The 13,713-nt window shown below is 37.0% G+C and overlaps 1 protein-coding gene across 1 annotated transcript; it reads left to right on the forward strand.

Annotated features, from left to right (window-relative positions):
• The first annotated feature begins 1,073 nt into the window (after nt 1-1,073).
• LOC110260594 (olfactory receptor 8S1-like) lies at nt 1,074-7,690 on the forward strand. Its single transcript, XM_021091253.2, has 2 exons — nt 1,074-1,101; nt 6,732-7,690. The coding sequence occupies exon 2, from the start codon at nt 6,740-6,742 to the stop codon at nt 7,688-7,690; it is 951 nt and encodes a 316-aa protein (XP_020946912.1). The 5' UTR covers nt 1,074-1,101; nt 6,732-6,739.
• Nucleotides 7,691-13,713: the final 6,023 nt, after the last annotated feature.

Below are 13,713 nucleotides of genomic sequence, written 5' to 3' on the forward strand. Positions count from 1 at the left end.
AAGAAGCAAAAATAAGCTAATAGGATTACATCACACTAAAAATTTTCTGCACAGTAAAAGAAATATTCAACTAAATAGAAAAGCAACATATGGAATGGGAGAAAATATTTGTAAATCACATATCTGATATGGGGTTATTATCCAGTGTATATAAAGAACTCATACAAATGAATACCAAAAACAAAAAAACGTGCTTTAAAAAGAGCAGAGAAACTAAATAGGAATTTTTTCCAAAGACATACAAATGGCCAACAGATTCATGAAAAGGTGATCATCATCACGAATTATCAGAGAAATGCAACTGAAAACTATGATGAGATATCACTTCACACCTGTTAGAATGACTGTCATCAAAAAGGCATGAAACAAATGTTGTCAAGGATATGGATAAATGGGAACCCTAGTGCACTGTGGATGGGAAAAATAAACTGGTGTAGCCACTATTTGAAATAGCATGGAAATTCCCAGAAAAAGTGAAAACAGAACTACCATATATGATTGTGATATCTCACTTGTGAGTATATCCAAAGGAAATAAAATCAATATTTCAATAAATTACCTACAATCTCATGTTTATTGCAGCATTATTCATGATAAAGACATAGAAACAACCTAAGTGTCCATCAACTGATTAATGGATAAATTCATCAGTTGTGATTAATATACACAATGGAATGTTATTTAGTCATGAGAAACATGGAAATCCTGCCATTCTGGCAACATGGATGGACCCTGAAGGCTTATTCTAAGTGAGATAAGTCAGACAGAGAAAAACAAGTGCTATAAGATATCCCATATCTGTGGAATCTAAAAAAAGCCAAACTCATAGAAACAGAGTAAAATGGTGGATACCAGAGGCTGAGAAATGGGAGAAATAGGGAGTTGCTGGTCAAAGTGACAGCATCCAGATATAAGGTGAATAAATTCTAGAGATCTAATCTAGAGGTTTATTGCTACAATTAGCAACACTATATTCATCCTTGAAAGTTTCTAAGGGAGTAGATGTTAAATGTTTTGACAACAAAAAAATGATATGGTAATTATGCATAGTGATTGGGTTGTTAGCTATCACTATGGTGGTTACCATTTTGGAGTATATCAGTGTATCAAATCAACATGCTGTATGCCTAAAATGTACATAAATTTTAGGTCAATTATATCTATCTCAATAAAACTGAAAATTGTTAACTTTAAAAAATAAACACTCAGAGTTCCTGCTGTGGTGCAGTGACATTGGCTGCATCTTGGAAGCACTAAGAAGCAGGTTTGATCCCCAGCCTGGCACAATGGGTTAAGGATCCAGCATTGCCACAGCTGCAGCTTAGGTTGCAGCTGCAGCTTGGATCTGACCCCTGGCCCAGGAACTCCATATGCTGCGGGGTGGCCAAAAAAGGAACAAACAAACAAAACAACAACAACAAAAAAAACCCGCAAAGGACATAGAGAGTACTGTAAACAATTGTACACCAACAAATAGAATAATGTGGAAGTGGATAAATTCCTAGAAACATACAACCTATTAAGAGTGAATTATAAAGAAATGAAAAAAAAATTTTTTTTTGTCTTTTTTTTTGTTGTTGTTGTTGTTGCTATTTCTTGGGCCGCTCCCGCGGCATATGGAGGTTCCCAGGCTAGGGGTTGAATCGGAGCTGTAGCCACCGGCCTACGCCAGAGCCACAGCAACGCGGGATCTGAGCCGCGTCTGCAACCTACACCACAGCTCACGGCAACGCCGGATCATTAACCCAGTGAGCAAGGGGCAGGGACCGAACCTGCAACCTCATGGTTCCTAGTCGGATTCGTTAACCACTGCGCCACGACGGGAACTCCAAGAAATGAAAAATTTGAATAGACTGATAATGAGTAAAGAGTTTGAAAGAGTAATGAAAAGTCTTTTAACAAATAAAAGCTAAGTGTCAGATGATTTCACTAGTGAATTAACTACCAAACATTTAAAGAAGAATTCACAACAATCCTCCTCAAATCTCTTCTGAAATATTGAAGAGAGGATGCTACAAACTCATTCTGAGGCCAGCAATACCCTCATACCAAAACCAAATAAGGACACTACAAGAAAAGAAAGTTACAGGCCAATATTTGTGATGAATATAAATGCAAATATTCTCAACAAAATATTAGCAAACCAAAAGTGATAGCAAAATAAAATGATCATACACCATGATCAAGTGGTATTTATTCTTGGATACAGGATGGTAAAATAAATGCAAATCAAAATGTCATACATCAATAGATTTAAGTAGATTATTGTGGTGATTATTTTACAATATATAAACAAGCAAACCATCATCTTCTACACCCATATAATGTTATATATCAATCATTTCTCAATTTTAAATGTGATATAGCACATTAATAGAATAAAGAGAAAGATCACATGATCATCTTAACAAATCCAGAAAAAAAATTGACAAAATTCAACATCCTTTTATGATAAATATTCTCAACTACTTGGGTATAGAAGGAACACATATCAACAAAATAATTGCCATCTATGACAGACCAACAGTTAATATATTCAACAGTGAAGACTTGAAAGCTTTCTTGCCAAGATCAGGAATAAGACAAGGGGGTTCCCTTTCATCACTGTGATTCACTGTAGTACTGGACATCCTAGGCAGAATAATTAGGCAAGAAAAATAAATAATAATAAAACAAGTAAAACTGTCTGTTTGCAGATGATATGACCTTATACATAGAAAATCCTAAATAACAAAAATTGTTAGAACTAATCAATGAATTCAGCAAAGTCACAGGATACAAGTCAACATGCAAAAATCAGTTGCCCTTCTGTACACTAACAATGAATTATCAAAAATAAATAAATAAAAATCCCACTTATAGTAACATCAAAGTAATAAAGTACTTAGAAATAAATTTAACCAAGGAAGCAAAAGACCTGGGCCCTGAAATTTACAAGACATTAATGAAGAAGTTGGGGAATACACAAATCAGTAGAAAGCTATCCTTTTTCATGTACCAGAAGAATTAATAATGCTAAAATGTCCCTACTGTCAAAAACCATCTAATGATTCAATGTTATCTTTATCAAAATTCCAATGACATATTTTTTCATAGAAATAGAAAAAACTATCCTAAAAACTCAAAACTACAACATACCCTGTGAAAGAAGAACAAAGCCAGAGGCATCGGAATTCCTGATTTCAAATAAGGATCAAAACAATATGGTACTGGCATAAAAACTGACAAATAGATCAATGGAAGAGATACAGAGCCCAGAAATAAACCCCTTCATATACAGACAATTAATATTTGACAAAGAATCCAAGAATACTCAATAGGGAAAGGATGGTATCTTCAATTGCCAGTGCTGGAAAAACTGAATATTCACATGCAAAAGAATTAAACTGGATACCTATTCATTCATGAATCTAACTTAAAGCGGATTAAGACAAAATTACTAGAAAATGACATGGAGGAAAAACCCCTTGGCATTGCTCTTGGCAATAATTTTTTGGTTCTGACACCAAAAGTACAAGTAAGAGAAGCAAAAACATTGGTAAGTGGGACTAAAACCAAAAAGCTTTTGTACAGCAAAAGAAACAATCAGCAAAATTAAAAGGCAAAGTATGAAACTGAAGAAAATATTTCCAAACAGTATATCTAATAAGGAATTAATATCCAAAGTATATATATAACTCACAGAAACAAGAACAAAAATCAAACAATTCAATTTAAATACTGGCAGAGGACTGTAATAGGCATTTTTCCAAAGGATACATTCAAATAGCTGAAGATACATGAAAAGATGCCCAGCATCACTAAACATAAGGGAAATGCAAATCAAAACTACAGTGAGATATCACTTCACATCTGTTAGAATGGCTATTATCAAAAAGACAAGAGGAGTTCCCTTGTGGCTCAGTGGGTTAAGAACCTGATTAGTATCCATGAGAATGTGGGATTGATCCCTGGCCTCAATGAATGGGTTAAGGATCCAGCATTGGGTTAAGGACAAGCTTAGCATAAGTCGCAGGTGAGGGTCCAATCCAGTGTTGCGTGGGTGTGGTGTAGACTGACAGCTGCAGCTCCAATTTGACCCATAATCAGGGAACTTCCATATCTCACAGGTGCAGCCCTAAACAGAAAGAAGACGATAAGAAAATACATGTTGCCAAGGATATGGCAATAAAAAGATAATAAAAGAATGGAAATTCTGCCATAAAAGAATGGAAATCCTTCTATGTTTGACAACATGGATGGATCTAGAGAGCATTATGCAAAGTGAAAAAAGTCAAAGAAAAACAATAATGTATGATATCACTTCTACATCCAATGTAAAAAATCTGAACTCATAGAAACAGAAAGTAGAATTAGGGAGTTCCCACTGTGAATCAGTGGGTAATGAACCTAACTAGTATACATGAGGATGAGGGTTTGATCCCTGGCCCTGCTCAGTGGGTTAAGGATCTGACATTGCTGCAAGCTGCTGTGTCAGATCTGGTGTTCCTGTGGCTGTGGCAGAGGCCAGTAGCTGCAGCCCCTGATTTGACCCCTAGCCCAGGAACTTCCAGAGGTGAGGCCATAAAAAAAGCAAAAAAAAAAAAAAAAAAAAAAAAAAAAAAAAGAAAGCAGAATGGTAGTTGCCAAAGAGTGGAGGAGTTGAAGAAATGAGATTTTTTTTTTTGTTTTTTGTATTTTTGCCATTTTCTTGGGCCACTCCCATGGCATATGGAGGTTCCCAGGCTAGGGGTTGAGTTGGAGCTATAGCCGCCAGCCTACGCCAGAGCCACAGCTATGCCAGATCTGAGCCGCATCTGCAACCTATACCACAGCTCATGGCAATGCCGGATCCTTAACCCACTGAGCAAGGCCAGGGATCGAACCCACAACCTCATGGTTCCTAGTCGGATTCGTTAACCACTGAGCCACGACGGGAACTCCAGAAATGGGGAGATGTTGATCAAAGGGTACAAACTTCCAGTTATAAGATAAATAAGTTCAGACGGCCATGCGTGTGGCCCCAAAATGCCATGGGTGTGGCCCCAGAAAAGACAAAAAATAACAAGTTCAGAGGATCTAATGTATAGCATGGTGACCTTAATTAACAACATTGCAGTATATATGTAAATGTTAGGAAAGATGATCTTAAATGTGATTAGCACAAAAAAGTGGTAATTGTGTGAGGAGATGGCAGTGTTAAATAATACTGTGGTAATCACTTTGCAATGCACACATGCAAATCAACATGTTGCACAGCTTAAACTTTCATATACTATAAGTCAAATATATCTCAATAAAGCTGGGGATGGGGGAGTCTTTGTCTAGTAAGATCAACATCTTGGCTGCCTCAGAGATAGTAAATCTATCAATTTATTTTTTTACTTTTTTCTTGTGGGGTGGGGCTGAATCTATGTCATATGGAAGTTCTAGAGCAAGGGGTCAAATTGGAGCTGCAGCTGCCAGCCTATACCACAACCACAGCAACACCAAATCCAAGTCACATCTGCAATGTATGCAGCAGCCTGTGGCAATGCTGGATCCTTAACCCACTCAGCAAACCCACATACATATGGATACTAGCCTGGTTCTTTTTTTTTTTTTTTTTTTTTTTTTTTTTTGGTCTTTTGTCTTTTTAGGGCTTCCCCCAAGGTATATGGAGGTTTCCAGGCTAGGGGTCGAATTGGAGCTGTAGCCCATGGCCTACGCTACAGCCACAGTAACCCCAGGTCCAAGCCACATCTGTGACCTACACCACAGCTCATGGCAACTCCAGATCCTTAACTCACTGAGTGAGCCTAGAGATCAAACCTGCATCCTCATGCAACTAGTCAGATTCATTTCCACTGAGCCACAACAGGAACTCCCCACTAGCCAGGTTCTTAACCAGCTGAGCCACAATGGGAACTCCTATTTTTTCTTTCTATGAGCAATATTTTCTTGTGTTGTATGTATTGTGATTTTTTTTTGTTGAAAACCAGACATTTTAATATTGTAATGGGATAATTCTGGAAATCAGATACTTCCCCTTTTCTATTTTTGGTATTTTAAGGCTATACTTCTCTGTTGTTTAATAATTTCTCCAAACTTTTTGCAAAGACTATTCAATGCTGTGTGTGCTCCCTGTAGTGTCTTGTCCTTTAGCTTATGATCAGCTAGTGTTTTGCCAAGATTTTCTTGAATGCCAAGAGCTTAAACTTTTAAAAATGTTAAAGACACGCCCCCAATCTTTGCAAATTTCACTTCACACTGAAGCACTATTTCAATATTTTCCCAGACTGTTTTCAATATCCTTACAAATGTTTTGGAGCAGTGTGTGCCACATTTGAGCCCTAAGTGATTTTTAGGCTATCTGAAACAGAGACAAAACACCTTGCATTGATCTTTCAGGTAGTCCCAAACAAATTAAAGCAGACAAACATGTTAATTTGTGAATAAGGTCTGCTCTGCCCTCTTCGGACCTAGATCTGGGGTTCCACTCTGGGCTGTCTTCAAAATGGCCAGTGAATGAGAGGGGGGTTACGCAAGGGCAAATAAAAATGCCACAAAGCTTTCCCATTTTTAAATTTCCTTTTTCTTGATTCAGTGTTCACCTGGCTGCAGTAAACCTTTGACTGTTTTCCAGAGTACCAAAATAGTTGGTCCTAACACTTTTTGTTTGTTTTCTGTAGAGGAAAAGGAGCTTGAAGCTCCGTATTCTGTCATTCTGCTGAGGTCATTCCCTGTTCCAATTTTTATTTTCTAGACCTCAGTTCTCTAAATGGCCTTGGGGAACCACAGCACCGTCACCGAGTTTATTCTCCTTGGACTCTCTGCAGACCCCCATGTCCAGGCTTTATTCTTTGTGCTGTTCCTAGCAATTTATCTCCTGACCCTGCTGGGGAACATGACAATGATGCTGGTGATCCAGGTTGATTCTCACCTCCACACTCCCATGTACTTCTTCCTGAGTCACCTTTCTTTCCTGGATTTTTGCTTCTCTTCTGCCACAGTACCCAAGATGCTGGAGATTCTCCTGTCTCAGAAGAAAACAATCTCTGTGGTGGGCTGTCTAACTCAGGTCTTCTCTGTGTTCTACTTGGGGGGCACTGAAGCCTGCCTGCTCTCAGTCATGGCCTATGACCGCTATGCTGCCATCTGCCACCCTCTGCTCTATGACCAGAAGATGAGCAACCAGGTATATAACAAGCTGGTGTGGGGCTCCTGGAGCCTGAGTTTTCTGGATGCATTTACCAACATCATTTTAGCTATGAACTTAGACTTCTGTAGAAATCAGTCAATCCCCCACTATAGCTGTGAACTGCCCTCTCTCTTTCCTCTTTCGTGCTCTGATGTCTCCACCAATTTCACTGTTTTGCTCTTCTTTGGTCTCCTGCATGGTCTCGGTACTTGTTTGCTGATTATATTCTCCTACACCCCCATTATCTCCACCATCCTGAGTATCAGCTCTTCCTCAGGGAGAAGCAAGGCCTTCTCCACCTGCTCCTCCCACCTCACCGGAGTCATCCTGTTCTATGGCTCAGCCTTTCTTCTCTATCTCATGCCCATCTCAGGATCACCTCTAGAGCTGATCTTCTCTGTACAGTACAGTGTGATCACTCCCTTAGTGAATCCTTTCATCTATAGCCTGAAGAACAATGAGGTGAAAGCAGCTATGAGAAGGACCTTTAGAAAATATCTCCAACATCACTTGACAAAAGATAGAAGATGATGCAGGGTTAGTTTAGTAGAGGAGGATATCTTCTTAGTTGGCAATAAGAGAATTTCCTGATTGTTCTGAGATTGAATCTAAGAAAAGTATGTGAAAATTCACAGAGCTATTTGGGAGCCAGGTGGAGAAGATGGTTCAAATTCATTCTGATTTAGAAGCAGATCAAAGCATCAAATAACCATAATCTGGGGAAGGTTGAGGATTCAGAGAGAGGGAAGAGCAATAGTAAATTAATTGAGATTTTCAAGTTTGAAGACCTAGGCCTAGGAAAGGTGGGAGTATCCAGGGGAAATAGAATAGCCCAGATATAGGAAGACTCATCTTGGGATTCACAGAAAGCAAGCTTCTAAAATCTGCTAAAAAAATAAAACAAAGAAACATCAACACTATTTCATAAAATAGCCAGTTTAGCAGAAAGGCATTTTGCTATAAGACATTAAGATATAAGAGGACAAAGCTCAGTTTGAGGAGGATAAGGGTAGGTTTTACTGAAAAGTGAGTCAATGTGGAGAAAAACAGAATTAAAAATCCAAACCCAAGTAGAAGATGCAAACTGCTAGTTAAGTTTAGGTATGCCTGATCTTGTCAAAAGACAATGATTACTTGAGGTTGCAGTGAAGGAGGAATGTTCTTAAAAATCCTCTATGATGCATGAAACTGAGCCTCAATGATGAAAAGGATTTTGCAGGAGTTCCAAAGTATGGAGACACAAACTCTGTTCCCAGCCTAAGTGTATAAGAGACTGGTGGTCTTTTCCTTCCCTTTCTTTGCTCTTCCCTCTCTTTGATGCCCTTTTTTCCTACCCAGACACCCAGTCCCCTCAAAACTTGTCAGAATTCCTTTTCCACAATCTCCATGAATTTTAGCATGAGAACAAATCACCTAAGCACAACTGAAGAAGAGGAAATATCCTCAGATTGGTCAAGATGGTGGAGTAGAATCCCTGAGCTCACTTTTAATCACAGCACACCAAGATCACAACTAGGCAAAACATTCTCCAACATAAATTCCAGTGATATTTTTTTTATCAGTCTCCCAAGGCAAAAGAAATGAAAACAAAAATAAACAAATGAACTGTGGAAAACAGTATGGAGGTTCCTCAAAAAAACTAAAATACAGCTACCGTATGATTCATCAATTCCACTCCTGGGTATATATCTGAAAAAGATGAAAACTCTAATTTAAAAAGATACATGCACCTCAATATTAACAGCAGTACTACTCACAATACCCAAGAATATAGAAACAACTTAAGTGCCCATCAACAGATGACTGGCTTAAGAAGATGTATTATATATGTACAATGGTATATCGCTCAGCCATAAAGAAATGAAATATTACTACTTACAGCAACATGGACCTACAAAATATTATATGTAATAAAGCAAGTCAGGCAGAGAAAGACAAATATATGATATCACTTATAAGTGGAATCTTAAATATGGCACAAATGAACTTATTTACAAAACAGAAATAGACTCACAGACATAGAAAACAAACTTAAGGTTACCAAAGGGAAAAGAGAGTTGGGGAGGGATAAATGAGTAGCATGGGATTAAAGATACGAACTACTATACATAAAACATAGGAATCAAGGATTTACTGTGTTGCACATGGAATTATATTTAATATCTTTTAATAACCTACAATGAAATATAATATATATATATATGTTTTATGTAAATATATGTTAAACTGAATTGATTTGTGGTACACCTGAAACACAGTAATATAAATCAACTATACTTCAATTTTACAAAGAAATATTACAAATAAACAACCTAATATTACACCTCAAGAAACTAAAGAGAGGAACAAATTAAGCCCAAACTTAGCAGAAGGTGAAAATAATGATAAGAGCGAAAATAAACAAAATGGAGACCAGAAAAACAATAGAATTGATTAACAAAAATTAAGAGCTGGTTTTTTGAAATGATAAACATAACTGAGAACCCTTTAGCTAGACTAGGAAAGAAGAGAGAACATGCAAATAAATAAAATCAGAAATACAAGAGGAGATATTACAACTAATTTTGTAGAAATATATAAGATCATAAGAGATTACTATGAACTATTACATCCCAACACATCAGCTAACCTAAAAGAATGGATACATTTCTAGAAATATATGATCTACCAATACTGAATCAGGAAGGTGTGGAAAATCTGAATGGACTGAAAATGAGTCAAGTGAGTGAACCAGTAATCAAAAATTTCCCAGCACAAAAAACCCTAGGACCAGTTGGTTTCACTGGAAAATTCTACCAAATATCTAAAGAAGAATTAATGCCAATTCTTCCCAAACTCTTCCACAAAATTGAAGGGAGAGAAACACTTCCAAATTCATTCTATGAGGCTACTATTCCCATTATATTAGATTAGGACACTACAAGAAGACTACAGATCTATATCCCCGATGCAAAAGAGAGGCCAAAATTTTCAATGAAATATTAGCAACCTTTTAGCATGGATTATAGGATTAAATCCTATAATTTAAAAGATTATATACAATAATCAAGTAGAATTTATCCCTGGGATGAAAGGATGTTTCAACATAAACAAATTAATATTTAAATGTAGTACATTAATAAAATGACAAATTAAAATCAAAATGCATAAAAGGGAGTTCCCTTCATGGCTCAATGGGTAATGAATCCGACTAGGAAACATGAGGTTGCAGGTTCAATCCCTGGCCTCGCTCAGTGGGTTAAGGATCCAGCATTTCCCTTGAGCTATGGTGTAGGTTGCAGATGTGGCTTGGATCTGGCATTGCTGTGGCTCTGGTGTAGGCCAGCAGCAACAGCTCTGATTAAACCCCTAGCCTGGGAACTGCCATATACCATGGGTGAGGCCCTGGAAAAGACAAAAAAGACAAAAAAAAGAAGAAGAAAAAGTATTTGACAAAATGCAAAATTATTCGATAATAAAAACCCTCAAAAGGAACATACCTCGTGTAGTAAAGACCATTACCACAATGCATGGCCAACTTCATACGCCACACTGAAGACTTGAAAGCTTTTCCTGTAAGATCAGGAACAAGACAGAGTACCCATTCTCACCAATCTTATTCAATATAGTAATGAAACTCCTAGCTAGGGTAATTAAACAAAAAAAAAAGAGAGAAAGAAATGAAAGACCTCGAAATCAGGTAGGAAAGAGTAAAATTGTCATTATATGCAGATGATATGATCTTTATTTAGTTATTTATTTATCGTTATTTCCCCAACACACTTATGATCTTTTAAATTGAAAATTCCAAAGATGCAACCTCAAAACTGTTGGAACTAATCAACAAATTCAGTTTCAGATCTAAAATCAACATACAGAAATAAGTTGCATTTATATACACTAACAATGAAACATTTTAAAAAGAAATAAGGAAAATAATCCCACTCGTAATAACATTAAAAACAATGAAACACCTAGGAATAAATTTAAAGTATAAGATCTATACAATGAAAACTTTGATCTATAAAATGAAGATTTTGCTGGAAGAAATGAAGAAGACATCAAAGGGAATGATTTCTCATGTTCATGTTTTAGAGGAAGTAATAATGTTGAAATGTCTATACTACCCAAAGCTATCTTAAATTCAGTAGAATCCTATTAGAATTCCAATAATGCTTTTCACAGATACAGTCAAAACAATCATACATTTAATTTAGAACCAAAAAAAAAAATCTCAAATAGCCAAAGAATTCTAAGAAATAAAAAGCCAGGGTCATAATAGTTTCTGATTTCAAACTACACTGCAATGCTACAGTAAATAAAACATTACAGTAGTAACATAAAGATAGAAATATATGCAAACAGAATGAAATAGAGTACGCCAAATTAAACCCCTGCATATACAGTCAACTAACATTTGACAAGGGAGTGAAAACATTAAATGTAGAAAGGAAAGTATCTTCAACAGACAGGTTGAAGATAAATCCACACAGAAAATGAAATTGGATTCCTATCTTACACCACTCACAAAAATTATCACAAAATAAATCAGATATTTAAATAGAAGACCTGATTCAATAAAACTCTTAGAAGAAAACATAGGAATAATGAGCTCCTCAACATTGGTCTTGGCAATGAGGTTTTGGATATGACACCAAAAGCAGAAAGCTAAGAAAGATAGAAATATAAAAAAGATAAGGAAGGAAGGAAGGAAGAAAGAAAGGCAGGGAGGCATGGAGGAAGGAAAGAAAGAAAGAAGGCATCAACAAGGACAACTGCATTGAACTTAGAAGTTTCCACCCAGCAAAAGAAGCTATCAACAAAATGAAAAAGCAACTAATCAGTTAGGAAAAAATATTTGCAAACCAAATATCAGATAAGAAGTTAATATTCAAAATATATTAAGAACTTATACAACTCAATGGCAAAAAAAATTAAACAGTCTGATTTTTAAATGGGCTGAGGAATTAAATGGACATTATTTTTCTTTTTACAGCTGCATGTGAGTCATATGGAAGTTCCCAAGATAAGTATTGAATTGGGGATGCAGCTGTCAGCCACAATTGCTCCAAAGCAGGATCTGAGCTGCATCTGAGACCCATGCTGCAGTTTGTTGCAATGCTGGATCTTTACCCTACTGTGTGAGGCCAGGGATCGAACTATATCTTCAAGGACACTGTCAAGTTCTTAACTCACTGAGCCACACGGGGAACCCCTAAATGGATATTTTTCTAAAGAGGATATGCAAATGACCAACAGATACATAAAAAGATCCTCGACACTGCAAATCAAAAGAACAAATGTAACAAAATAAAGGGAAAAAATTATATGACCGTCTCAGAAAAAGACTGAAAATGATATAGCTGAATCATTTTGCTGTACACCTGAAACTAACACAACATTATAAGTTAACAATAGTTCAATTTAAAAAAATAGTTCCTGCTGTGTTGTGGAAGGTTAAGGACCTGGCATTGCTGTAGCTGTGGAATGGATTCAGTCCCTGCCTGGCCTGGGAACTTCCATTATGCCATGGGTGGAGCCAAACATTTTTTTTAACTATAAAAAAAAAGAGCTATGTGAATGTACCTTTAAGACAACATCCCTACCCCTGGCCCTACTCCATCTCTTACCAGCAGACTATGGCACCCAAGACTCTTTTCATATGGATACTCTAGCAATGGTTAACTCTTGATCATGCCTTGCCAAGAGCCAAGAAGTGATGATTTTGTGAAAAGCAGAAGATGGAGGGTGAGGGGGGTGAGTTGTGCTGGGTTGAATAGTATTCCTTCAAAATCCGTGTCCACTCAAAAGCTCAGAATATGATCTTATTTAGAAATAAGGTCTTTTTGATAGAAATATTTTAAGTTAGGATAAAGTCATATTGGATTTGAGTGGGTCCTAAATACAATGACTGGTGTCCCTGTAAGAAGGCCATGTGGAGAAAAAGATACACAGGAAGACAGCCATAGGAGGATGGAGGTAGAAATTGGAGTTATATTGCCAGAAGTCAAGGATCACCAGGAATGCTAGAGGCTGCAGGAGGCAAGAAATGCTTTTCCTCTAGAGCCTTTGAAGGGAGCAGGACCTTGCTGACACACTGATTTCGTATTTCTGGCCCCTGATCCATGAGAGACTAAATTTATGTTGTTTTAGGTCAAATATTTGTTAGAGCAACCTGAGTAAACTAATACAGGGGTCATTAAAAGAATCATGGTTACAAGCAGAGAGTTGAAAGAATAAATGAGAGGGTGTGCAGAAAAGGGAACCCTCCTACACTTTTGGTGGGAATGTAAATTGGTGCATCCACTGTGGAGATCACTATGGGGGTTCCTTAAAAAACTAAAAATAGAGCTACCATATGATCCAGTAATCTCACTCCTGGGTATAAATACAGAAACGATAAAAACTCTAATTTGAAAAGATAAATGCACTCCAGTGTTCAAAGCAGCACTATTTACAATAGCCAAGACATGAAAGCAACCTGAATGTCCACTGGCAGGTGAATATTTAAAGATGTGTACATATAAACAATGGCATATGGAGTTCCTGCCATGGCTACAGAAACGAATCTGACC

This window comes from Sus scrofa, chromosome 5, assembly GCF_054392235.1.
Source record: "Sus scrofa isolate SSC_HxYL_T2T_F1_AM1 chromosome 5, Sscrofa_HxYL_maternal_Yorkshire_Landrace_v2.0, whole genome shotgun sequence".
Lineage (NCBI taxonomy): Eukaryota > Metazoa > Chordata > Mammalia > Artiodactyla > Suidae > Sus > Sus scrofa.